This window comes from Urocitellus parryii, chromosome 3, assembly GCF_045843805.1.
Source record: "Urocitellus parryii isolate mUroPar1 chromosome 3, mUroPar1.hap1, whole genome shotgun sequence".
In the NCBI taxonomy this organism is placed as follows: Eukaryota; Metazoa; Chordata; class Mammalia; order Rodentia; family Sciuridae; genus Urocitellus; species Urocitellus parryii.
The window spans coordinates 86574082-86599524 of record NC_135533.1 but is presented as its reverse complement, the minus strand read 5'-3'; the positions used below and the strand labels follow the sequence as shown (position 1 = coordinate 86599524).

The 25443-nt window shown below is 40.2% G+C and overlaps 1 protein-coding gene across 1 annotated transcript in view; it reads left to right on the top strand.

Moving 5' to 3' along the window:
* Cpvl (carboxypeptidase vitellogenic like) overlaps nucleotides 1-25443 on the top strand; it is a 106403-nt gene that overhangs the window by 65032 nt on the left and 15928 nt on the right. The window contains exon 11 of the mRNA XM_077796436.1: nucleotides 14882-15064. Within this exon, the coding sequence (XP_077652562.1) occupies nucleotides 14882-15064 (183 nt within the window). The remainder of the gene's footprint in view (nucleotides 1-14881; nucleotides 15065-25443) is intronic.

The following is a 25443-nucleotide window of genomic DNA, read 5'->3' as shown; positions in this document are numbered from 1 at the left end:
ATTTCTCCATGTCCTTGAGAGCTCTTGGTTTTGTCTGACATCTTAATTATATCCATCTTTGGAGTGGGAAAGTGCCGTCTTGCTGAGTTTTGACTTTCACTCCCCTGATTGCTAATGATGTCATGTATCTTTCCAGCGTTCATCTTTATATCCTTTGCCCCTTTATTAATTGGGTTATTTATCTTTTAACTCTTGAGTTGTGTTTACATGTTTCAAATTCAAGTCCCTTATCAGACATGCGATTTGCAGATATTTTTCCTCTTTCTCTGGGTTGTCATTTCATTTTCAGATGGTGTCTTATCCGTCTGTGTTTTCATTCATTGCTTATGATTTTGGTGTCATACCTAAGAAACCAGTGCTGAACCCAAGGTAACAAGGATTTAGTTCTGAGTTTACTCCTGGGAGTTTGACAGTTTTAGCTCTCAGTTTTCATCAGTGAAAATTAATAAACTATAACTAGATGCAACAACACAAAGATTCTTAGAAATATAGTCTGGAGTGAACAAAGCATGTCCCAAAAGAATACAAGCACAAGTATGCATGGAAACTAGCACATTCGTAATATACCATTATGAAGTGCATTTGTTTATGTTAAAAAGTTTTTTCATAAGGAAGGGAATTCTAAACCTAAGGCAGTGGTCACCTCTGTGTGGCAATTGGCATGGGGACAGGGAAGAAGTACACTAGGTGGGTTCAGTGCTGTTAGTAGCAGGCCATTTTTAAAGTGGTGGTACATTTGCAGTCTTCATTATTATGCTTCCAAACTTACAGATAGGCTACAATATATTTTTCCCTGCATCAAATATACATAATAAAAATTTAAAGGAGGCAAGTTGTGATTATCTACAGAGATTGCATAGGTCTCTTGTGAGCATTTGGACTGCTAATATACAGCAATGCCCTGAGCATCTCTCAATATCCTACAAAAAAATTGTGAGCATGGGGACAGGGACAAAGAAACTGAGCTGCTCTCAGATCCTGCCACTTTTCCTCACTGATAGAAAACAATGACATCATCCAAAATAGCAGATGGCTCAAATAACTTTATTATTATTATTATTAGTAGTAGTAGTAGTAGTAGTAGTAGTAGCAGTAGTATCAGGGATTGAATTTAGGGGCATTTAACCACTGAACCACATCCCTATCCGTATTTTGTATTTTATTTAGAGACAGGATCTCCCTGAGTTGCTTAGCACCTCTGTGTTGCTGAGGCTTTGATCTCGAGATCTTCCTGTCTCAGCCTCCTGAGCCGCTGGGATTACAGGCATGTGCCACCATTCTGGGCTTAAATAATCTTTTGAGTCTGCCTCTTCATGCTTAGTGGTGGGCATGCCCACATGGTGGACCTGGCCCATGGTATATTTTTACATCTCCTTGGTGGCTGGGTTGAAGTGCATTCAGTATGAGAAATCAAACTACTTGGAACTTGAAGTTTCCTTTTTCTTTTCTTTTTTTAAAAAATATTTATTTATTTATTTATTTATTTATTTTAGTTGTAGTTGGACACAATACTTTTATTTTATTTATTTTTATGTAGTACAGAGGATTGAACCCAAGGCCTCACATGTGCTAAGCAAGTGCTCTACCACTGAGCCACAACCCCAGTCTCCCTTTTATTTTCTAATCCCCCAAATTATATGTATCTTAAGCATAAACATTTCAAGAGCATCTATCTTTCCTGTCTTGTTCACCACTCTGTATCAATGGACTAGCACAGAACCTGGTACATTGAAGACACTCAATAATCTTTAATAAATGGAAGACTTGGCATTGTAATAAAGTGATAAAAGCCTTGACAGAGAATTGACATTGCTTAGTACGATTTCCTTCCTTTTGCTTCCTTTTCTTGTCATACTGAAAATGTACTCCACCACAGTTGTGGTTCTCCCGGCTCCTTTTGCAGTAGAAGCACCTAGGGAGTGTTAAAGACACATAATTAGGGCCCTTTCCACCAAAGGTGATGATTGAGTTGCCCAGGATAGCAAGTAGCATATTGCACTGTACAGTGAAATTGGAAGAAAAGAATGAAGAAGGGAGGAAAAGAGGGAAAGAAAAGACAGAGCTAATTGAAATAAATAAAATGCCCTCTATTTCTACAATAAGCTGTCTTTGCAGTAAATATATTCAATCATAATAAGTGCACATAATTCACCTCCTTAATCACTATTGCTTTTATTTCTATATTATGTTCTTCCTCTTTTTATAGCATTTAAAAGAATCAAGTATAAGTATGCTCTTCTGTTCTTCATAAGAATATATCTTGATTTTTAAAGTAGTAAAATTTGATGGTGGATGGAAAGAGCATCTTAATAATCTTGAAAACACAGTCCATACTCTTAAGAGCTATTGGCTTTGAAATTTCTCTTTGTAAGGTCCCCTGGTCCCTTAGTCCTTTGTGATGAAAGAGTTTTATTGTTCTTCTTATTCTTCTTCTTCTTTTTTTAAGATGCAGAATGTGTTTTCAACTTCCATTTTTTCTGGTCATGGTTCTTGATTTCCTAAAAAATATATGGAATTTATTTTCAAAGACTATGTGTTCATGATTCTGTGTGTGTGTGTGTTGTTGTTGTGCATTTCCTGTTTGAAACCATTATTTCAACAAATAAGAGCCATGGCTATATACCAAAAGGCCATTTGGATTCAAAGCCATGCAGTGCTCTTGGATTTGATGTCACTCCTATTACAGAGTTGTCTGGAAAGCTACTGCAGTTTTCGAGGGTACCATCACCAAATGCTAATTCTTACTGACACATGCTTATGCTTTCAAAGGTTCAGTGGCCCTGGGATAGGGCTCAGTATGCTGTGTTTAAAAGTTCATGTAGTCAGGAAATTGTAAATATAAAGTTACATTTCTCTGTCACTTATCATTCTACAGCTCATTAAATTCCACCTAATTGCATGTTCAGAATTCAGGATCTTAATGTTCCTCAGCTTCACTACCAGACTGAAATCTTAACACCCAGGTCATTAGAGTTTTATTTACTCAGCCGAGGCTATCAAAAGATCTTCATTTCGGAATGGGCACTTCTTGATTAATGGCTATGCCTTAGAAGTTTGAAAGGCAGATATTTCTAGTAATTTCAACTCATTTTAGCAGCCATTCTAATTGCTTGTGGCATTTTCCTTATGAACATCTTCTGATGGTAAAACGTTAATGTACCAGTGGCCAGAAAGCCAAATTTGATAAATGCCTAGCATTCTAAGAATAATTTAACACTTAAATGAGCCTAATTCTTCAACTGTTAGTTGGACCCGTGCTTCTCCCCAGCCACAAAGGAAGAGTCTGACTTTACTGACCCTGAACTTTTGCTTACACTTTTTCTCCAAGCCCTGTGAAGACCTTGGGGGCAATGCCAGTACTGTTCCATGGGAAACTTCTGGGAAGAGAAAGTTGTGCCCAATGAAGCATGGCTGAGAACAGGGAAGCTCAACCTGGACATTTGTTTTATGTCATTTTAGCCTGTTGATAAGTAGCTGCTGCTTCACAGGCAAATAAAAATAGTGTACATTTGAAAAACAGTTTATACTGTAGAGGTCCTTGTTGAGTTCCTATTTATTTTTGTTATAACCCAAGCACAACAGTAGTGTTAATTATTTTTTATGAGGCATACTTCTTCTAGGCTTTAAATTTTTTAAAAATTAAGCCTTTTAATGAATAGAGGAAAAAGAGAAGATCCATAAATTTTGAAGGAGTTTGATTTCCTGTTTGTTTTTTTCAGATTTATCCTGAGGAACATTGAAAATGAAAGCCAGTGCATATTTTTATTTTCTCTTCTTTCATTAAGCCATTCGATAAGATGTTCTACCCCACGACTTATTTTGTTTCACATTGTTTTGCTTGGTAAAACACCATTATAATTTCAAGGGCTTTATTTTGTTGTTTGAAGTACTCCTGCTCAAAACATTAAAAAGTATGCTGTGATTTATGACAGCAGGAAAAATAGAATTTAATCTGGAGTCATATAAGTATGGCAGGGTGAGTGGGGACGGTCTGGAGAGAGAGAGAGATAATAAATGACAATACCATTTGTTTTTGAGATTCCAGAGAACTAAAAATCAATAAGCTAAGAAATACAAATTTAAATCCACTTGCTATGAAATCCAACTGTCTTGAAACACGGGCAGTTCCATCAGTTGACTTTACATTGAAAATATAAAAATTGGGAAAGGTTTGGAGAGACCGTTCCTCCCTGGATACATTTAGTAGAATTTATTATGCAATAAATGTCACCACAGTGTAGTCTGTACTGGGCCTTTTTTCATTGTGTCATAGTTTAACTGGATCAGATGCAAAAAGAACACAGGAATGTTCTAAAGGTCTAGACCACTGGGAATCAGTGGTCTCAAAGCAGTGTGGGCCCACTACCATCTGTGGGGGTATGGAAGGATAAAGTAAAACTCTAGCTTAAAATTTTTGAAAAGAGGAAATAACAAATTTTACTCAAACTTTACTCATGTTTATTGTATGTATTGGGCCTGGGATGCTGATTTTAGTCTATTTATGTTAGAGGGTCACAAGTCAGAAGGGACAATCAGAATGCAAAGCCAGGCTTCTCCCTGCCCCTAGTCATTGTCATCACCACCATCATTTAAAACCATTTGCCTCTTAGTCTGATTCCAAGTCCAGTGTTCTTTTCATGATAGTTTCCTCTTCTTCTATCTGAGAATGAATGACTTATTCAGTGGCAATGGGCCCTGATCTCTTTGTCAAAAAGAGAAAACAGCATTCTATAGTTAATTGCCTAAGGGAGCCACGATTAGGACTTCTAGGCTCTTCCTAGTATCTCATCTCTGGATATGACTGGCCTATAATGTAGAAATTGTCCCACCACACCCCTTCCATGAGGTGATTGTGCCATCTATTTGCTTATTATTATAATTATTGTTGTTGTTGTTGTTATGATTATTGTTCCCAAGTCTTGTTGGGGAGCAGTCAACACAACCGCACAGGATTGCTGAGTGACACATAACTGAACAAAAGCTGGAAGCTTCAATGAAGCATTCAGAAAGCTCACTAGGTAGGTATCCCTCACCTCTCTGTCTTGATTTCCCTGCCCCCGCCCCCAGCACACTTGTCACTGAGTGTATTCAGTCTGTTTCTGCAGACTCCTGAGAGTCCCCATCATTGTTACAGTGATTTGTGCCATCCATTTGTGCCTATTTGACATTCACTAGAAAAAAAAAATGGGGAAAGGATGCTTTATTCTCCAAACAGGGGGGAGTTGTTGTGTTTTGGGAAGGAAAAAAAAACCAAACAACCAAAAATCCTAATTGCAAGTTAATGGGGAAGCTTTGATGAATAGAGTCATTGAGAGAATGGGGCGGAGAATCACACCTGACTTGATACCAGGTTTTCCTGTGTAGATAAAAACATAAAGAGCACAGCAGCAGTTAGTCTTCTCTCTCTTTTCAGTTTGGTGAGGAAAAGTAAGCTTTGCAACCAGACACCTGCCTTTTATGAAATCGACCTGATTGGAAACCTTTCATTAATTCTGCTACCCACCTGCCTGGGGGTCTTGGGATTGATAACAACAGATGGGAATTAGACTCTTGGGTGTAGCTTTATCTAGCTCTTTGGATGAGTGCCTCCATGCTGTCACTCTCAGGTGCTCTTGTAAGAGGAAGATAAAGTAATTTTCATGCACAAACAGCTAGTATTTTCTCAAGCTGGAAAGAAAATACATTATGGGAGAAGGGAATGCCACGGGCCAGATACACAGTGGACTGAATGCACCTTGCCAAATGTGCTGCTCACTGAACACTCTGGGCCTTGCCTGCCACTGTCCCTGTTCCTTTTGAGAGCTTCTACATGTACTTTTGCAAGTTGTTTAGCAGTTCTCCTGCAGCAAGGCCCTCTGCTCTTTGCTAGTGCTGAGAGTAACTCTAGTTGGGAAGAGGCATCCATGCCATTATTCCTGTCCCCCTCTCTAATAATCTTTGGGGAATCCACTCAATTTCTAGCATTGCTATTATATTTTGAAATTGAGGGATGGTGATAGTGATATAAGAGCAGACAGCTGGCAAGGGGAGTTGCTGGCGAGGGCGAGGGCAAGGGCGAAGGGGAGGGGCATTTCCCAAAGCTCCTGGCTACTTCCCTGTAATGACAGATGCTACAGGAGCATCTCCTGCTCCTCTACAATGACATGTTTTCTAGTTACATTAATCCAGCTGCAAGACCTGAAGACTGCTCTGCTAAGAGTGATTGTCCTTGAAAGTTACCTCTCTCTTTTGGGCACTGTTGACAAAGAGGCTGATTCTTTCTAGGATATACCAAACCCAAGGTGTACCAGGGCTGTCCGACAAAAATATATTGCAATCCACATATATAATTTTCATGGGGTTTTTTTTGGTACCAGGATTGAACCTATGAGTGCTTTAATATTGAGCCATAACCCCAGCCCTTTTTAATATTTTGTTTAGAGACAGGATCTCTCTGAGTTGCCTAGGGCCTCACTAAATTGCCGAGGCTGGCTTTGAACTCTCAAACCTTGTGCCTCAGCCTCCTGAGCCACTGGAATTACAAGCATGCACCACCATGCCTGACTATGATTTTGAAATTTCTAGGAGGTTTATTAAAAATATAAAAGCAGCAGGTACAACCAATTTTAATACTTAATATTTTTAAGATTTAATATTTTAATATTGTCCTTAAATTCTATATACATAAAATATTATTACATCAATTTGCAAGCAATATAAAGAAATTATTGGAGTATTTGATATTCCTTACTTTGTACTAGTTCTTCAAATCAGTTTATCTTAGATTTATAACACATCTTAATTCAGACTGGACACATTTTAAGTGCTCACTAGCCACTGTATCAAACAGTATAGATTGGAACTCTAGATTGTATACAGTAGAACATTTTTGTTCCTTGCTCTATAGGGCTATTCGTGGTGGTTGGGTTGTGTGCAAATGTATGCTTGTTAATTAAGAACACTTAATGATGTGAAAAGAGACATAAATTGGTTCCTCCCAGCCTTTTAGTGGGGTGATAACATTGTGGCAAGTACACTATAGTCTTTGGAGATGATCCTGGAGTGTGACCTTGAAGCTGACCTCTGATTGACCAGGAGAACAATACTCTCCTGAAGAGGTTTGCCTGGTGTGGGGAGGAGAGGGTACTGTCAATTCATTATAATCCAGTTATTGATGATGGTCAGAGGAGATGCTTAAGAACTGAGGGGATCAGAGGGACAGAAGCTATGAGAATAGACCTTGAAACATGAAGAAGAGTTAAAGACCCCCTGGAGTGGGGCCTCCAAGACTATTATATTCAAACTAAAGAGAAAATATTACCCTGGGTCATTATTAAAAGTCATTTTAAGTGTGCTGTTCCAGGTAGTTGAACTTTTCTTTCAAAGATCCCTAGATTAGAGCGCTTGCTTTCTGGATCCTTTTCAAGTTGGCTTCTCCTTCTCTCTAAAAACAGCTAAATTTTTTTTAGCATTAAGTTCCAAGAAAGCAGCAAGAAGCCTTGTGTGGTGGTGCATGCCTCTAATCCCAGCAGCTTGGGAGGCTGAGGCAGAAAGATCACAAGTTCAAAGCCAGCCTCAGCAACTGGGTGAGGCCCTAGGCAACTTAAAGAGACCCTGTCTCAAAATAAAATGTATAAAAATGGCTGGGATGTGGCTCGGTGGATAAGCACCCCTAAGTTCAATCCCTGGTACCAAAAAAAAAAAAAAATGAAAGTAGCCATAATTTTTTTGGCTAAAAGACATTATTTGTATCATTCCTGGACACCCACTCAAACTTATTATGTACTTCCATACAGGTTGGCACAACCACCTGGTAGGGAGGTGGCAGGTACATTGAGATTATTTATTCTCTGTCATTTTCCCTCTTGCCTTATCTTCCCTTTTGCTTAAACTTGGAAGCAAAATATCTCACTTTAAGAACACCTTGGTTGCAGAAGTAACTACTGTTTTATGCAGTCGTTGCATAATTTTTTCTACTCCAGTCTTCTCCAAATAGCCCTGGGGACTCAGGCTTCCTGAGTACTACATCTGCAAATCCCTGCCAAATCACCTGAAGAAGGAAGGTCAAAGGTTTGAGTCTTGGGCAAGGAAGACCTTGTCCAAGGAAGGGTCAAAATTCTGCCTTCAGTCAGGAACGTTGCTGAAATGTTCTATTCAGCTGATTTAAAGTTCTTTTGCCAGTGAGCTTTTGGGAAACCCTGGAGAATTATCATTTGTGAAGCGGAATATTAGTGAAATCAATTCTCTTCTGTTCAGAGGAAAGGCACCGGTGGGTCATGCTAATTGCTTCAAGCAGAAAAATCTCCTGGCTCCATTGGAGTTTGTAATAGAAGAATGATAAGTAAAGCAGTCAGCAGAGGAAGTGTGGAGGACTGTGTTGTAGGAGTTTCATTGATTTAGCATCTGTAGGGAAAGTTGCTTTTTAAAAAAAAAATTCTTTTTTTGATTAGGGAACAGGAGAACATTCAAAAGTAAGACAGATAGAGGCCAACTGGGAATGCCATGCAGCCTGGAATAGCTTAGGCTGCTGTTCAATCATTTCCCCAAACAGGAAACCACAAAATGTTAGAGATTAAGGTCACTAGATCATGGGGGAAAGAGCATAACTTTGTCTGCAAAGTATTATGATGTATTGTAAATGGGCCAAAATATAAACATAAATCTTTCGACTAAAAACTCAACAACAAAAATTCAGGCTTCTCACAAAAGCACAATTTGCTTTCCTGTGTATACAGAGAGACAGAGGCTACCTCCTGAAGCACTTTCTGTAATTTTCCTAATAAGTGGAGGAGTATTCTCAGAGCGTAAGGAGAAAAAGTTTGTGTTCTCTGTCAGTAATGTATGTTGTATTTTGTTTCATTTAACAACAACAAAAAAAGATAGGTAAAGTTTAGATCTGTAAGCAGACCTGACATGGTTTATCTTCAATCTTATGTTTTAATACTGGTAACAATGAAAATATATCAAAATGCATTTATGTGCAATCTTGTCCCAAACCCCTTTATCCAAGCTATATGTATAGGCTCTTGTTAAAAACCATGCATGTCCTTTTTTTTTTTTTTAACCTTTGAGTATCTAGTGGCACTCCTTAACTTGTTTGAAGTGAAACTCCAAGTTTAGTGGGCATGGAGTCTCTCTAGGTGGGTGTGCAGGATCCTCTTCTTTGTCAACACTTTTGGGTGCTCTCTACCTGCCTTGGAAACAGTGACCCCTCAGAGGCATACACCCTGACTCATCCTCATCTGCTCCTGCTCCTTAGGTCTATGCCAGGGAGAGGTTTTCTTGGTGAGAGAGTTAAATCCATGAATAAACTGCTGTTTTATGTCTATCTAGAACCTGAAATGTTTATAGTTTGAGTTGTGAAAATGACTAGGTTTTTCTAAGTGTTTAATAGAAAGTGACTTTTCTTGGTCCTTTTTCTAAGAAACATTTCAAGAATGAACAAGCAAAGTTTCCTTTTTTCTTCTGAGTGTCTACTGTTTAGAAAAGTATTTTTTTTTTCTTTTTTAAAAATCTGCACCCTGAGAAAGACCAAGGTCACTTCTTCTCATATCTCTTCTCTGGTGGCTTTGTCCCTAGGTTCTCTATAAATATTTGTTTTATTTCCCATGAGTTGATTAAACAAGCAAACAAATAAACAAGCACACTGCATACCTAAGCAAGCATGCATTCTTAGCCAACTCAGATGAAAGGCGGCTTCCCTTGCATTTCAGATGGAAGTGACACTCACGGCCTTCAGGTCCAGGAAGGAAATAAAAGAAATGAACAGAGTTGGATCGAGACCTATTGATCTTCCTTTTTTTTTTTTTTTTTTTTTTTTACCCATGACAGAGATATGGGTACAAAAAAATATTTTTCTCTTCTAAGAAAAACAATAGCACAGATGTTGAATAAATGGTAACCGCAGCATACTCTGTGGTGTGTGAGGACACTAGGGAAGACTGGGGCCATGTCCAAGGGGGACAGCTACTGTACAATATCTGCCCATTTTGCTGGGTGGAAATACAGACCCAGTGTAGTCAGAGAGTGAATAATACCTTTATGCACATCTTTGTCCATAGAACCAAAGTGAAAAATGAGAGATGTCAGCAGAGTTGGACAAACAGACAAAGTTATTCCAGAACTGGAGATAGGAACCATGTCTCATACTCAGCCAACTCAGTTTCCAGAGGCTTTTGGTAGCAATAAACATTTAGTTGTGAAAATCAGTAAGTACATGTTGGTTTGAAAGAATGGAGCCTCTTTCTGAAGGAGCTCTAGGTGGAAGTTTGGAAGTCCAGGGTCCAGGACTCACAGCATCAAAGTTTCCTTAGTGGCATTTGTGATCCCTTTCATCCCTGCCCCGTGGAGGAGTGTGAGAATAAAGACGTGTTCAGGAAAGCACTTTGAAGAGTTAAAAAATAAAAATAAAAATTCTTTCCTTATCTCTGCCTTTTATAAAAGGAAAAAAAAAGATGCTTGTGATCCAAATCACCTAATGCCATCTCTCATAAATACTTGGATCTGGGATGAGTTTTTTAAGATTGTCTGTAAATTAAAGTCAAGCTTTTTACCTAATTGTTATTAAAAATTGAGAGCTGGTAGTTTTTTATTTTTTCCATGTTATTCCCACCCTAAGACTCATCTTTTTTCAAACTGAGGCGCCCAACCTGTTAGTGTTATTGTTGGTTTTGCAATTTTTTTCCTTATTAAAGCATCCTAACCACATTGACAAAACAAAACAAAAATCTCCCAGACAATAGTGAAACTAAAACAAATCAACTACTCTTTAAATACCGTAACTGCTAGTATTTTGATGTATTTCGCCCCAAGTTTGAAGAATGTTTTTTAAAATGTGGTAATTATAGAGTTCAAACAAGTAGAATCACAGGTTTCCATTGTTTTTTTTTAAATAAAATAAGCATTTTTGAATAACCATCAGTTTCAACGGGCTAAGCACCCAGCCCTCTCACAAGGAAAGTTCTTGCAAAGGAATGCCTTGGCTCCTTGGCTGGATCCCCAGAGCTGACCAGGAGGGAAAGTGAGGAAAGTGGGTATTCCGGACTCTGTCTGGCAGGTCACTGCGAACACCTCCAACCAGCCCTTCATTTGCTTGCTTCTTGTGGTTGTTCAGATCACCACTGATAAGGCAAGTGTAGCTAAAAGCTGTATTCACCTCTGCCTGTAGACCTTGTCATTAAAAATGCCAACAAGGGGCTGGGATTGTGGCTCAGTGGTAGAGCGCTCACCTAGCACGGGCAGGACCTGGGTTCGATCCTCAGCACCACATAAAAATAAAGGCGTTGTGTTGTGTCCATCTACACCTAAATATTTTTTTAAAAATTGCCAACAAGCCTCAAGGGTAGATTTTCCCCAGACTGTTCTAGTTTTACTACTGAGAGTCCTGCATCCTGGGAAACTCCTCAGTCCAGGTGAACTGTAAGAGTTGGCCCAGGGGAGAGTTGGTGCGAGTGAGGTGCCCATCTTTAGTGGTCGGCCAACATGTTGGGCTTAGTTGCTGACCTGGACCTTCTCTGACTCAGGGTGTGAATAGCCAGCATGTGTCCCTGGCTTCAGGACCACATCTACAATGCCATGCCACTTCAGCTTAGAGGCACTGGATCCTGGGATACCTCACCCACTCCTCCACCCCAGAGGCACACAATTGAATATTTCTTTGGGGGCATATAGGAGTAAATATGACACTTAGATAAAATTAAAAGCTCTGGGGCCAGGTGCAGTGGTGCACACCTGTAATCCCAGCAGCTTGGGGGGCTAAGGCAGGAGGATTACAAGTTTGAGGCTAGCCTCAGCAAGTGAGAGAGGCCCTCAGCAACTTATGAGACCCTGTGTCAAAATAAAAAGAGTTGGGAGATGTGGCTCAATGGTAAACAGGCCCTGGGTTAGTACTAAAAAAATAAATGAATTTAAAGATAAAATAAAAGTTCTGGGAATCTTACATTGAAAGCTGGCCACCTGTAATACCAGGTCTAAAATCACTTTGCTTGATCATTGTGTTTGTCAGGGTTCTTCAGGGTAACAGAGCCAAGAGCATATATGTGATTATAGAAGGGGCTTTATCAGATTGGCCTACCTGATCAGAGGCTGAATAGTCCCATGATGGCTGGCTGTAGGTTGAAGAGCTGGGAAACTAGTAGCTGCTGAGTCTCAGAGGCCGGAAGCCTCAGAATAAGAAGGATGAGTGATGCAGCATCAGCTGGAGGCTGAAGGCTGGAAGCCCCCTGGAGAGCTGGTGGCACTACTCCCCATTCTAAGGCTGAAGAATCTGGAGTCTGATGTAGTCTGCTGCCCATGGAAGATGCAGCCACAAAATGCACCTGCCAAAGAAGGGTGGAGCCTGCACATAGTACACTTCCTCTCCTGCTCCTTTGTTTCATCTGGGACCCCAGCCGACTGGATGGTGATCCTCATCTCCAGGACAGGTCTCCCCACTCAGTCCACTGACCCACATGCCAACTGCCTCTGGAAGGACCTTTGCAGACACATCCAGAAGTGTGCTTTACCAGCTTTCTAGGCATCTTTTCATCCAATCAAGTTGGCAACCAAGATTAGCCATCACAATCATTAATCTGATTTCCTTCCTGTTGCATTGGGCTTGTGTGCTCCTTAGAAGTTAAAAAATGTTTTCTTGACTTTGCAAAGGAAGGAGTTCCATTTACCTCCCACAGTAGTTCCGTTTACCTCCCCCTACACATTGCACAAGCCAGATTACAAGTTCAGTTCTTCACTGCCTTGTTCCACAGACTTGTGCTCTTATTTGTGAGGAGTATTGAATACGAAGGGAAACTGCTCAAGGTTGGGTTTCCAGTTCATGAAACATACACTATAAACCGTACATTGAAGCCCATTTTTACCATAATCTGTGGATTTCACTGTTGTGCCAAAAGAATGAAAGAAAGTGATGATAGTAAAGGTAGCTGCAAGAAACACTTCTAGGAGCAGATGCAAGCTGCATATGGGGCCATGGAGAGCAAAAATAAATAGTTGCACTTGTGTATTTGCTAGTTAATCAGCATCTTTTCATTGATTTCTAAAAGAGGAGTTAGTTTATACAGGATTATCTTTGTTAATCAGCTATAAACAGGCCTTCCTAGAACGTTGAAGTATTTAAGCCTTGTTAGCTGGTACCCATCATATATAATTGTTTCCATACTTTTGGCCAGCGCAGCTGTAGAGGTTTTGCATAGGCCAGAAGTAAAGACTCAAGGTCTTTGAGGCCCACTTTTTCTTTGTATAAACAATGCAAATATTTTATTGTTGTAGTTGACTTGAATTTTTTTAAAGAGATTTTAAATCTATCAGGATTTTTTCCCTTGGGTTTCTGTGGAGGAGGGTGGGGGTGGTGATGGTGACTGAGGAACATGAAAGGCCCCGAGTTCCTGCAGGAGAGGCCCAGGACTCTTTCATCTTAGCCTGAATCCTGTCTCGCCGCTGCTTGAGGATTTGGGGTGTGTAAAGTCCTGGGCTTTTTAATTATGCTTAAGCCTTTTAAGAAGCCTGTGCCATGAAGGCAGAGATGGAAACATATGCAGTGAAACATTTGATATCCAATTTGAGGATTCTGCCAAAGCCTCCAGATACATCAAAGGTCGAATGGAGTTGAGGGAAACCTCTTTGTTGAGTAGAGTGTCAATAGCGTAAGAAGAATAAGAAACAAAGGGGGGAAAGAACTCCGATTTTTACCATCTAGATTAACCAACTGTATTAACATTATCAAACTTTCCATTCCACGTATGTGAATGTGTCCACCTGTTTTATGTTTATAATTGTGATAGGCCTTGTATTTGACTTTCAGGGTTCATTCTTAACATTATATGACAAGCCATCCCTGCATAGTGGCGTGACTTCATTAAACGTTTTAAATGGCTTTACAGCATCCCATAGAACTCCTATGTATTTAACTCTTCACCAATTACAGGACTTTCAGATTGTGTTTTGAGTTCTCGATTATAATGAGACTCAGTGAATATAGAAATTTCATTCATTCCTTTGAGCTTATTTGCACAGAGTAAACTCCACAACTGAGATTGCTGGGCCAGAGAGTCTCAGTACTTGTAAGTCAGTTTCACACACAAGTTAAAAATTGGGGAGAAAAGAGTAGCATTGCCTCAGCATTGTTTTTCCTATATTGTCCATCAGCTCAGGGGGAAATTGCCTTCTAGGAAGAAAGGACAGTCCCCACTGTGGGCAAATGGCATCTTATTTAACAAGAGGAAGTCTGAGAAACCACATGGCGGGCATCACTGCCTCCAGCAAGTAACAGAGCTGAGGCACCTGCATCTGTCTGCTTCCAAGAATCACAGTTGCTAAGGAACTCGATCGAGGTAGGAAGACAGAACAACACTGATCAGCAGCACCCGAGAAAAAGCCCAGTTTGCAGCTCCAGCAGTGCCTGAAAGCGATTAATGAAACACAGGCTGCATGAAATCCCAGGGTGCAGTATTCCTTAGTTCCACTAAACATAATCACAGTTGTCATTGAACCAGACATCCATGTGAAGCCCAGATACACACATACAAACACAGGTACACATGGTCTCTCTCTGTGCATATATATTCATATATATCTGTATAAATATGTGTGCATATAATAAACATATATTTCTGGGTAATTAATATAGCTCAAATGGTTTTTACAACCAGGTGAGGCCTTTCTGCAGATTTCTATAAAGAATCAAACTTTTGGAAGGATACAATGGTTGAAACAGGGCTTATTACAGGTGGTTGGAGTATGCCTACCTGGAAGGACATAACTTCTGATCTGTGGGGCTAGACTCTTGGAGCACGATATCAAAGAAGTACAAGTGGCCTTTTCCCTCTCACTGGCTCTTTGTGTCTACCTAGCTAAGTTTTTCATCCTTACCTTCTGAATTCCCTTTGCTGACAGCTCTGTCTCATTTCAGGTTCTTCTCTACAATGGCCAACTGGATATTATTGTGGCAGCTTCCCTGACAGAGCGCTCCTTGATGACCATGAACTGGAAAGGATCCCGTAAATACAAGAAGTCAAGAAGAATAGTCTGGAAGATCTTTAAATCTGATAATGAAGTGGCTGGTTACGTCCGGCAAGTGGAAAACTTCCATCAGGTATGGAACCGCGTGGCAGCATGCAGGTCGTGGAAATGGGAGAGTAGGACTGAAAAAAAAGTCTGAATCCTGATAAGGCCTGGGTGTGGCTGGCCCTGCTTTCCACAGAGGAGGGGGGTCTGAGTTCATGTTAAAGGACATAGGACTTGATGTGGAAGCAGACAGAGTATAGGCACTGCAGTGAAAAAGAATACTTAGCCCAAAGTGACAGATCATTCACCAAAGAATTACTTATCATTTGGGAACAAAGAGGAGCTTGACAAATCACTTGAGGAAGGGTCAATATAATTTCCCCTGGAAGATATGCGACCATACTTTTATATTTCCATATGGAGCCCTAAGGCTGTCTCTCTCATGGTACCCCTGTGTGACCTCCCCTTCATGGGTCAGATGTTACTCTGGTGATTTTCCTTTCTCATAATGTCCTCTTTACATTTTGGAGTCAGGGATCTGCTGGCATCATCAAATGAATTAGGAAGTGTCTTCTCTGTCAGGTGTCTCACATAATCTTTCAGTGTCGGGAAAATTCATTGGTGAATTCTTAAAATTCATCAAGGGCTTGAGGGTTTCTTTGAGGGGAAGTGATTCAATTTCTATAGATATGGGAGCAATCACCTTTTCTATTTCTTCTTGTATCAGTTTCCATAGGCTGTAATATTTTCAGGAATTTTTGTATTTGATCTGAAATTTCAAATTCATTAACATCAAATTGCTTTTGTGATGTCATCACTTCATGTCTCTTAAGATGTATGGCGACATTTTCTATTTTCTTGCCTGAAGTAAAACAAATTTCCTGTTTTTTCAAGGAACCATTTTTGTCTTTGTTGATTTTTTCTATTGTATTTTTACTTTCTGTTTTATCAATTTGTGCTTTTATCCCGTTGTCTTCTTACTATGATTTTCCTCATATATGATTTACTATTTTTTTTTTAACTTTTTCAGTTACTTAGTTTATAAATTTAAAGCCTTTCTTCATTTCTAGTATACACTCAATGGGATGAATTTGTTAGGTCTAGCCTTAAGTACACCTGAAATTTGTCATAGTTTTATTATGATTTAGTTAAAATGTCAATTAATTTTAACACTCATTAATATTTGCTAATTAATTAGTATTTAAAAAGTCATAATTTCCATGGTGTTTTATCTCCTTTGGCCTAGGTGTCTTGCTTAACTAAAGTGTATTGCTTAGTGTCCCAACATTTTGTTTGTTTTTGCATTTATTTCAAGCATAAGGAAACATACGCTATTCAGAAAACATATTCTTTTTTTCTTTTTAAATAGTTTAATTACTGTTTAATTCACATAGAAAATATATTCCTTATAATTTTGTTTATTTTAAATTTACTTTGTGCCCTCCAAGATGGTTATTTTTGGTAAATGCTCCTTGTATACTTATTAAGAAGGTATATTTTGCGGTTGTTGGTTATACTGCTTTATGTGTCTATTAGGACAGTTTCTAACAATTTTTTGTTCAATTCTTAATATTCTTACCCCTGCCCACCTTGGATTTTATTTTCCTTTTTATTTTCCTTGTTCTATTAGTTAACAAAAGAGTCCTGTTAAAAATCTCTCACTATAGGGGCTGGGGATATAGCTCAGTTGGTAGAGTGCTTGCTTCATGCCCAAGGCCCTGGGTTCAATCCCCAGCACCACACACACACACAAAAAAAAAAAAAAAAAAAAAAGACAATTCTCACTATCTCACTATAATTGAAGATATATCTATTCTCCTTTTATAACTATTTTTACTTTATTTTGTGTTGTGTTTTTTAAAAAATATTTATTTATTTTTAGTTGTAATTGGACACAATACCTTTATTTTATTTATTTATTTTTATGTGGTTCTGAGGATCGAACCCAGAGCCTGGCACCGATAGTCAAACTGCTCTACTGCTGAGCCACAACCCCAGCCCCTTATTTTATATTGTTAATTAATTATATACAACTATAGATGTGTTACAATTTATTAGTATTAAATCTTTATTCTTTTGAAAAAAATTTTTTACCTATAATGATGCTTCTTGTCTTTAAAGTCTAATTTGTTGATAATAGCACAACTACATGAGCTTTCTTTTGAAACCATGTACATGACATCTTTTTTTGAACTTTTTCCTTTCTATCTTTCTATATCCTTTTATTTAGGGGAGTCTCTTTTAAGCAGCATAGAGTGGTGTTTTATTTTTTTTTATTTTTTGTATTATTCTTTGAAAAGTCCGTATCTAGTTTACATATGCTAAGATGCTGTTTGCAGCCCTTGATACTGGGAGCCCCTGGAAGTTACCCATAAATCTAACCCTTTCATTTGCACTTCAGTTTTTCTTACATTTCTTACCTATAGAAATCTCATTGGCATTTATTTTAGAAATGTTATGTTGACATTTTCTCTGTTTTTTATTTTTAAAAGTCTTTCTGTTGTCTTTAATTGTGGAGGACATTTCCCATGTAGTGGTATCTTAGCTTGGCAAAACCTTTCGTGAAGCACTTGAAAGATATTCTCTGTTATCCTCAGACTTGCATCGTTTCTAATGAGAAGTGAGCAATGCGTTTTATTGCTGCTCTTTGGATGGTGATCCATGTTTTGTTTTATTTTTGTTTGGGGATTTTTTCCCACCTGATTATTTATTAAGATTTTCATTTTCCAGAGATTTTCCTGTTTGTTCTTATAAAGAGTGAATATATGTATGTATCCTGCTTGCGTTTCTTGAACTTCTTGAAACCATATCTTCTGGTATATTTGAAGATTTTTCAGACACTATCTCTTCAAATATTTCTTGTGCTCTACTTTTTTCTCTTGAAGAGTGTGTTTACACAAATGCTAGACCTTTTCATTTTATCCCTTATAGCTTTTTATGCTTCAATTTGGAGACTTTCTATTGATCTTTCATTTAGATCTCTGTTCTTCTCTTACTGCTATGTTTAAGGTTTGGTTTAACCCATCTGTTCATTTTTAAAAATGCATTTAACCTACCTGCTGTGGACTGGATTCTGTACATAACCCTTTCCCATTCTAATGTCCTCACCCCTAATATGACTCACCCCTAATGTAGAGACTGAAAAATCTACAGGTGATAACTAAGGTTAAATGGGGTTGCAGGGATGAGGTTCTGACCTAATGTCCTTGGTGTCCTTTCAAGAAAAGATACCAGAGAGCTTACTGGTTTATGTTCTCTCTGCCTTACAGTAAGAAGGCAATGAACCAGGAAGAGATTCCTCACCTGGAACTACATTGCCTAACACCTTGATCTTGTATTTCCCAGTCTCCAGAATCATTAAAAATAAGTTCCTTGTGTTGAGGCCACCTGGTCTATGGTATTTTATGGGATTTGCACAGAACTGTGGAGAGGATTCAGCTAAGTTAATAAGGTTAGACATAGTAAATTTACCTGACATAGTAAATTTGCTATTTTCTTACCCTACATCACTTACAAGTGTTTTATACATATATATAAAATATTTTCCCAGATCCTTTATGTATGTGTGTGTATGTGTATATATATACACATACACACACATATATATGTATGTATATATATATATATATATATATATATATATATATATATATATACACACACATACACACACGTACATAAAGGATCTGGGAAAATATTTTATTTAAAACCAAACCATCAGGGCAAGTTGTAATGTTAATATTGAGGCCATTCAGGGTAAATATGAATGTTGAGCTGCCAGGACCAATGGACATGTCACCTCCTGGTCCTGATGGGGAGCTCCCTGGAACACACAGGCTCCCCTCAAGCTTCTGTGAGGGTTGCGTCCAACACCTGTTATTTTAGGTCCCGGATCAGCCTCACGACACGCTCCAGTGCCTAGCATTGCACACGTGTCGTGCTTGGCTCTTTGCACAGAACGTCCAGCTTGGGAGGCCAGATTGCTGCTTCAGGGCAGCATGAGCCATGGAGGTGGGAAAAGGAATTGGCCGCCAGTCAGAAACCAGTGGCAAATATCACACTAAACCTGCCGACTCTTCTGTGAATGCAAAACACATTTAGAGATGAAATGGCACTTCTCTGACTGCCAAAAAAAGTGGGTAACAAAAGAAGCAGGGCCCACATATGTTTGCGATAGGGAGTGTTTTACCACGCAGCAAGGGCTCTGCATTTTATGTAGGTGATTTTAAAATGTTGGCAGAGACCCTCCCCCTATAGTGCCTCAGCAGTGGACTGCAGGGTGGGTGCGTGGTGATGGGAGGACGGAAGGAGGGGAGACAGCTCCCGTGTGAACAAAGGCATTCTCTGTAAGGCCCGGATCCGGGAACACTGTCCAAATGTCAAGCATCTGATAATGAAAAAAACGGACCTCAGCCATGGACTTGCTTTTCAACATCAAGCACACAAAACAGAAGCACGTGGATGTGTCTGCCAAGAAAGAAACTGAATGCTCTGCCAAACACCACAGCTCTTAATTTAAAAAATCTAATCGAAAGGAGTCTTGTCTCCGGATGGTTACCTCAGACATCCGCTTCAAGGAGTGCTCTTGAACCTGGGCCCAGAGCAGGAGCCATTTCCCCACCTCTTCGAGTTGCCCCCGGGGGGCCAACTGCAGCTCCAATCAGGCTTCAGAGATGGGAAGAATCTAGTTTCACCTGTGGGTTCTAGCCTGGAAGGTAGTGAGTCTTTGGTATGGGTACTATTCTAAGAATCAGAACCTGCTCTGTAATGTAATCTGGAGCTAAAGACTCTTTGAGCCTGTTTGTAAAATACAGGATTCAGACTGAATTATCTCTAAAATAACTTCTAATGAAACTTTCATTAATAACTTTTATTTCATGAAAGCTCAGAGGTGCTCAGTTAGCCAGAAACGTGGAAGAGTAGAATGACTTTCAGCAAGTCATAATTCCCTCTACACTTACGTATATGTGTACATGTATCTATTTATGTTCCTGTCCACAGAGAGAGGAAGAGAAACACTCTATATCTTAAAGGCAACTCTCAGGCTAAGGGAGCCAAGATCATGCGTGGCCTCCACACTGGCAATGACTCTGAGCTCTTTCTGACGTTATCACTGGGTCTCAGAGATCTGATGCTTTCTCCTTGTTCACAGCCCGTGGCCATCACTGTCAAGGCCACCCACCTGCTCCTTTTGGAATCGTCCTGTGCCCTTCTCCAAATTTCAATGTCCCAGTCTGCGTTGATGTTCTCACACTGCTTTAGAAATCAGACCATTTTCATACCTAGGTTATTGAATCCTTGTATCAGCCCCAAGGATATTTTGACTCCACACTTAGGAATAAGACATTTTAATCAGTACTATAGCCACATTGGATGAATTTCTTTAAAAGCACGTTTCTGGCTTAACCCTTATTAAGCTAAATGTCCCAAAGAAAGCAACAGGGTCATTTCCAATTTTGTCTTTATTTTACTGAAAATATTTTTATTGAAATAAGGGTTGAAGTCACTGATCAGTTTCCCTTCTTCTTGCTTCTGCCATCATGAGTTTTGCATAAATTGACAATAAATCTACAACCCTCCATCCCTACTGTATTAGCCTCCTAGTTATCTAGTCCAGCCTTACACAGCCTGGAAAACAGAAGCCAACAGCTGGTTGGCATTGTGTTCTTGGCTCATGCCAGCTCTGTATTGTTAACCATACCAGGATGTCAGCATAGTTGCCAAAGCAAACAAACAAACAAACAAAACAAACAACAACAACAACAAAAAAAAAAAAACACAAGAACAACAACACAAATCCAATTTCCCTGATGAGCCATGGGGACTTGTGTTTTAGGTTTTCATGGCAGTATTGATTCAGGTTTATTCAGTAGTTACGGGATAGGTTATCTCAGTGAGATAGAATTTGACACTTAGAACAAATCTCTGATCTCATTTCCCAGGTGAGGACTCTGAGGCCCAGAGGTTAAGTGACTTTCTCAAAGTCTCCTTCCTATTTCAGGTCCCTGCTGAGATGAGATTCCGCTATCCTTCTTTCCCTGCTTCCTAAGTATACCTGCCACTGAAATGGCAGAATCACAGCAGTACCCTGGGACAGGGGGAATCGGAGCCTGTGTATGTGTCAGCTCCAATTAAATCAGACATGAGAAGTAATAAATTTCATATCCAGGGTCAGCTCTGAGTCCCATCCTGAGTGACCACCCACTACAGACACAGAATATCAGATTTTTTAAAAATACGCTAGAGCGTAGTTGGTGGTATGGCCAGACTCCCATCTGGTGCTGAGAGAGTTATGGCTTTATCTAAGAACCTGTGCTATAATGAAAGAATGCATGCTGGAATTGCAAAATGAGCAGAGAAGAGGGTGGGTGGAGTCATGGCAGGACAGGGCACATCCTCTGTTTCACAGTAGGGAGCTTAGGGGAGCTGGAAAAGCACCCCAGAAAGGGATCGTGGGATCAGATGGATGGTGGCCTCAGGGGTGCATGTTCCATTGTCACTACTAGGGAGCTACAGAAGGTTTTTTGAGCACATTTTCACAACTGTTGTTTGGGAAGTTTACAATGGAAGCAATAGAATAAATTTAGAACCAGAGACCTTGGAAACAGGATATTAGGTTAGGACTTTTATTGGGAGAAGATTGTCCATCTGCTGCATTCTCAGACCCTAACATGGACATAGCTTTGGAGTGTCAAAGCTGTGAGTACGGATTCCCTCTTGGAGAGATGGTGCTTACTGTATCCGTACCACCTTAAAAGCTGGGGATCTCCAGGAGAGAACCACATGCTGGTGTCCCTGATCCTCTCCTCAGCCATAGTAAGAACCTCCAGGCCCTAAAGCACAAGTCCTACACCAAGACTTACACACTGACCCCAGCCTGACCCTGACCCTGACCCAAGTTTGCCACATAGGGCCCCCAGACCTAGGGTCTGCCACCCTTTCCCAAGGGGCTTCTCCCCAAACACTGTTTTCCTGCAGGAATCCGACCCTCAGCTAGAACCTACTTTTAGAAAAAACTAAGGAGCACAGTATACTTGGAGTTTCTCTGTTCTGGGGAATAGTCATGGAGGCAGTTGGTTAAAGAACCCAGTGTGAGTTCAATTTCGCCATTTACTGGCTGTGGGCTGGTTACTGGTTCTGTCAACTCTGAATGAGGACAGTTACTTGGCAGGGATTCAGAGGAGATGCTGAGGACAGCTACCAATTATTCATCCTTTGTGAGGCCTTGGGCTGTGGTCTGCCACATGCTTCTATGTGTGTGTTGAGCTCATGAATAGCTACCCTGTAATTTATGGCATAGTATTAACTAATTTATAAATGAGGAAATAGAAAGTTTACCTAAGAAAGTTGCCTAAGGCATCAAATAGGAATAGTATCTATAACTGGATAACCCAAATCTCGATCCTTCCATTGCACCACAGTATCTCTAAGTACCTAGGAGAGCAGCGAAGGAGGGAGGAGCCAGAACGCTCCAGTTGGCTATGCCTAGGCCACATGCCTGCCCATGGGGTGAGTACCTGGCAGTGGTGGCCAGCAGAAGGGGTGTGTGGTGCAGTGCTCACACAGGCTGCTTTGTTCCCCAGAGGCAAGAATAGCACTGCTTACAGGAAGGAGGCGAGAGAAGCACAATATGCAGGCAGAGTGACGGTAGACACAGCTTTCTAAAATGACATTCACTCCAGTGTGTTCCCTTCACTACACACAATGCAAAAACATAGGGAAGAATGAGCATAGCCCTTTGAGAGGAAGGGACTGTCAGGCCAGGACTTGAACTTTCTCACAGGCAGTCTACGGAGGGCATCACAGACAGCGAGCCACCTGACTGTCTTGGATTTCCTTTTAGCAACTTTTTTTTTTTTTTTTTTTTTGAATTTTAAACTTCATGAACTGTTGGCTCCAGGAAAGTCTTCAGAAGCCCTCGAACGTGCTGACATGATGGGAGGAAGCAAAGAGCAAGAAATGCAACCCAGGCATTTGCCTGGTCCACGGGGATGAGAAGTCATAAAAATAATATCTGATGGAGGAAAGTGTCTATTACAGAAATTTGAGACAATGATCACCAAATACAGTTAGTTCCCTGGAAAAGTGGTTTGGCTTTGTTACAGCTATTGTTAAACAGTCTTCATCTCCCTCCCCCCAGCTCTGTCACTTTCTGTGAAGAGAGGTATCCTAATTTACCCTGTCGACATCTCCGTCTCCCAGACCTAGAGAAAGTCCTTCTGTCCATTGATGGGAATCAGCAAACAGGGAACTAGAACATAACAATCCAACCATGCCCCACCTCCCAACCAGAGCATCATGGTAGGGTTCTCCAAAAGCAGGCATTGAGGCAAGGTTTGGGATGCAGGTTGATTATCAGGGATTGTCACCAGTGGAAGGAATGGGGAACTAGGATTGGACCAGGGGAGATAGAATCATGATGCAGGGAAAATTCTGGGCAGAGTATCTTCCAATAGAATGTCCCGCTTTGGGCCACTACAGCCAGGCTTTACACATGCACCCACTTGGTCACCAAATATAGGCTGTCCCAGAATGATGTCAGGGGCCATTCTCTGCAGCTGAGGCTACCCTGCATGGGGCTGATAGCTGGGGGCTATCTGTTCACTGTATTCTCTGACGAAGTATCTCAGGAGCTGGTCTCTGTCTACCAGGAAGGCCACACAGATGATGTAATCCATATACTCAGGAATGGCAGGAGCTAGTGACGTGCCTAAGGTCAGGTGAGAAATCTATCCTCCTTCACATGACCCAAGATCAAGCAATTCAGTGTAATTCTGTCTTACTGCATTAGAAAGATGGATCAGGCCTTGATTTTCAACAAGGTAGGAATTTCCTATCTTTCAGGAAAAAGAACCAAGAATTGTCTGTAAATATGTTCCTTTCCCATTTATTGATTGTGGAATAACAAACCACTGAAAAACTTAGTGGCCTGAAATTAACAGTTTATTAATTCTAACAATTATGTGGCTTGAATGGGCTCAGCTGGGTGGTTCTGATTTGTAAAGGGTGACTGCATTCAGCTCGGAGCTTGGCTGGAGCTGGGTGTCCGCGCTGGTCCCCTCTTCTCCAGTGCTCTCTCCCTGTAGTCTCTTATGTCATGTGAGGACCTGGACTTCTTTACAGCATGATGGCTGGTCTCCCAAACTGAGAAGCAAAAGATGCCAGTCCCTTTTAGGCCTGCACTCAAAAGCTCCAGAATGTTATTTTCATTGCAGTGTCTTGATAGAAGCAAATCACCGAGTAAGGCCAGACTCCTCTTGGGGGCAGGAATGGCAAAGAATTTGGAACCCTCATTAATTCACTACTTTTCCCTAAACCATTGTGTCTTAACCCTTGCAGATGTGGATTCCCAGGCCTCCTGTCCTGCAACGAGAGCATTGGTATTTAAGGTTCTTTAGGGTTCTAATATGCAGCTGGATTGAACACTCTGTACTATGCTGTCTTTTGAACTTCTGTTGACACTGGCATGGCCTCCATCTTCTAGGAAACCCATGTGGCGTATGTGTGGTGTGGATAAACTTCTATTCCAATTCCTAAAGACCACACGAAATCTTGATTGATTTTACTTACTTACAGAGCCAACAGGAAACGGGGAACATGGTTCTGCTCTTAATAGAGTAGCCACTGATCTTGAAGCATCACATTTACAAATGTGATGTCCACAGCTCCAGATCCCTGAAATCCTCAGCCCAAATCTTAAGCTAAATTTTGGACCTCAGTCCCTGCCATCCATGGTCAGTTTATCAGTGGTCTTCGTTTTCTCAAATACCTGCTAGACCACTAGTAACTTAGCCTTGTAGAAAAACTCTTTGGTCTATTCAAAGCCTTAGCTTTGTTTTCTCAGCAGTTTCATGCTGTACTAAAATTTGCTCTTACCAGGTAGCAGTGTGTCTGTCCCCCTCCAACAGAGCAACTCTGTTAAGTTGTGTCAGCTTTCAGTACCACTAGAGTGGTGGTTCTCAGCAAAGGTGCCGTCCAATAGCCTCAATAAACTCATTCCTGGATATCAATTGTTGATCAACTACTATAATGGATTGATATCAAATTAAAAACAAAAGTTCGGTGTAAAGTCTTATCATGAACAAATTTTATCATTCCCATTGGTAATTCCTTAGCTCCAGCCAAGCTCCCAGCTGAATTCTTTAACCTACCGCAGATTGAAAATGTACTAGACCCATGATGGTCTGCATTGAACATGTACAAACTTTTTTTTCCTTGTTTTTAGTCTCTTATTTAATAAGCATTCTTAATCCGGGGTAAGCATTCTCTGGTTAGAATTCAAAGGGTTAATAAACTTACAAGGGGAAAAATTCACATCTTCATTTTTGCTAACCTTTTACCAAAATAGCATTTCCTTCCATTTTGAATTATGAAATATAGCCTTTCCTTCCATGTTGAACATAGGCAACAAACCACAGTGGCATCTGGACCTTTGACTTTGTTGCCAATAGAAAGCAGAGATATTTT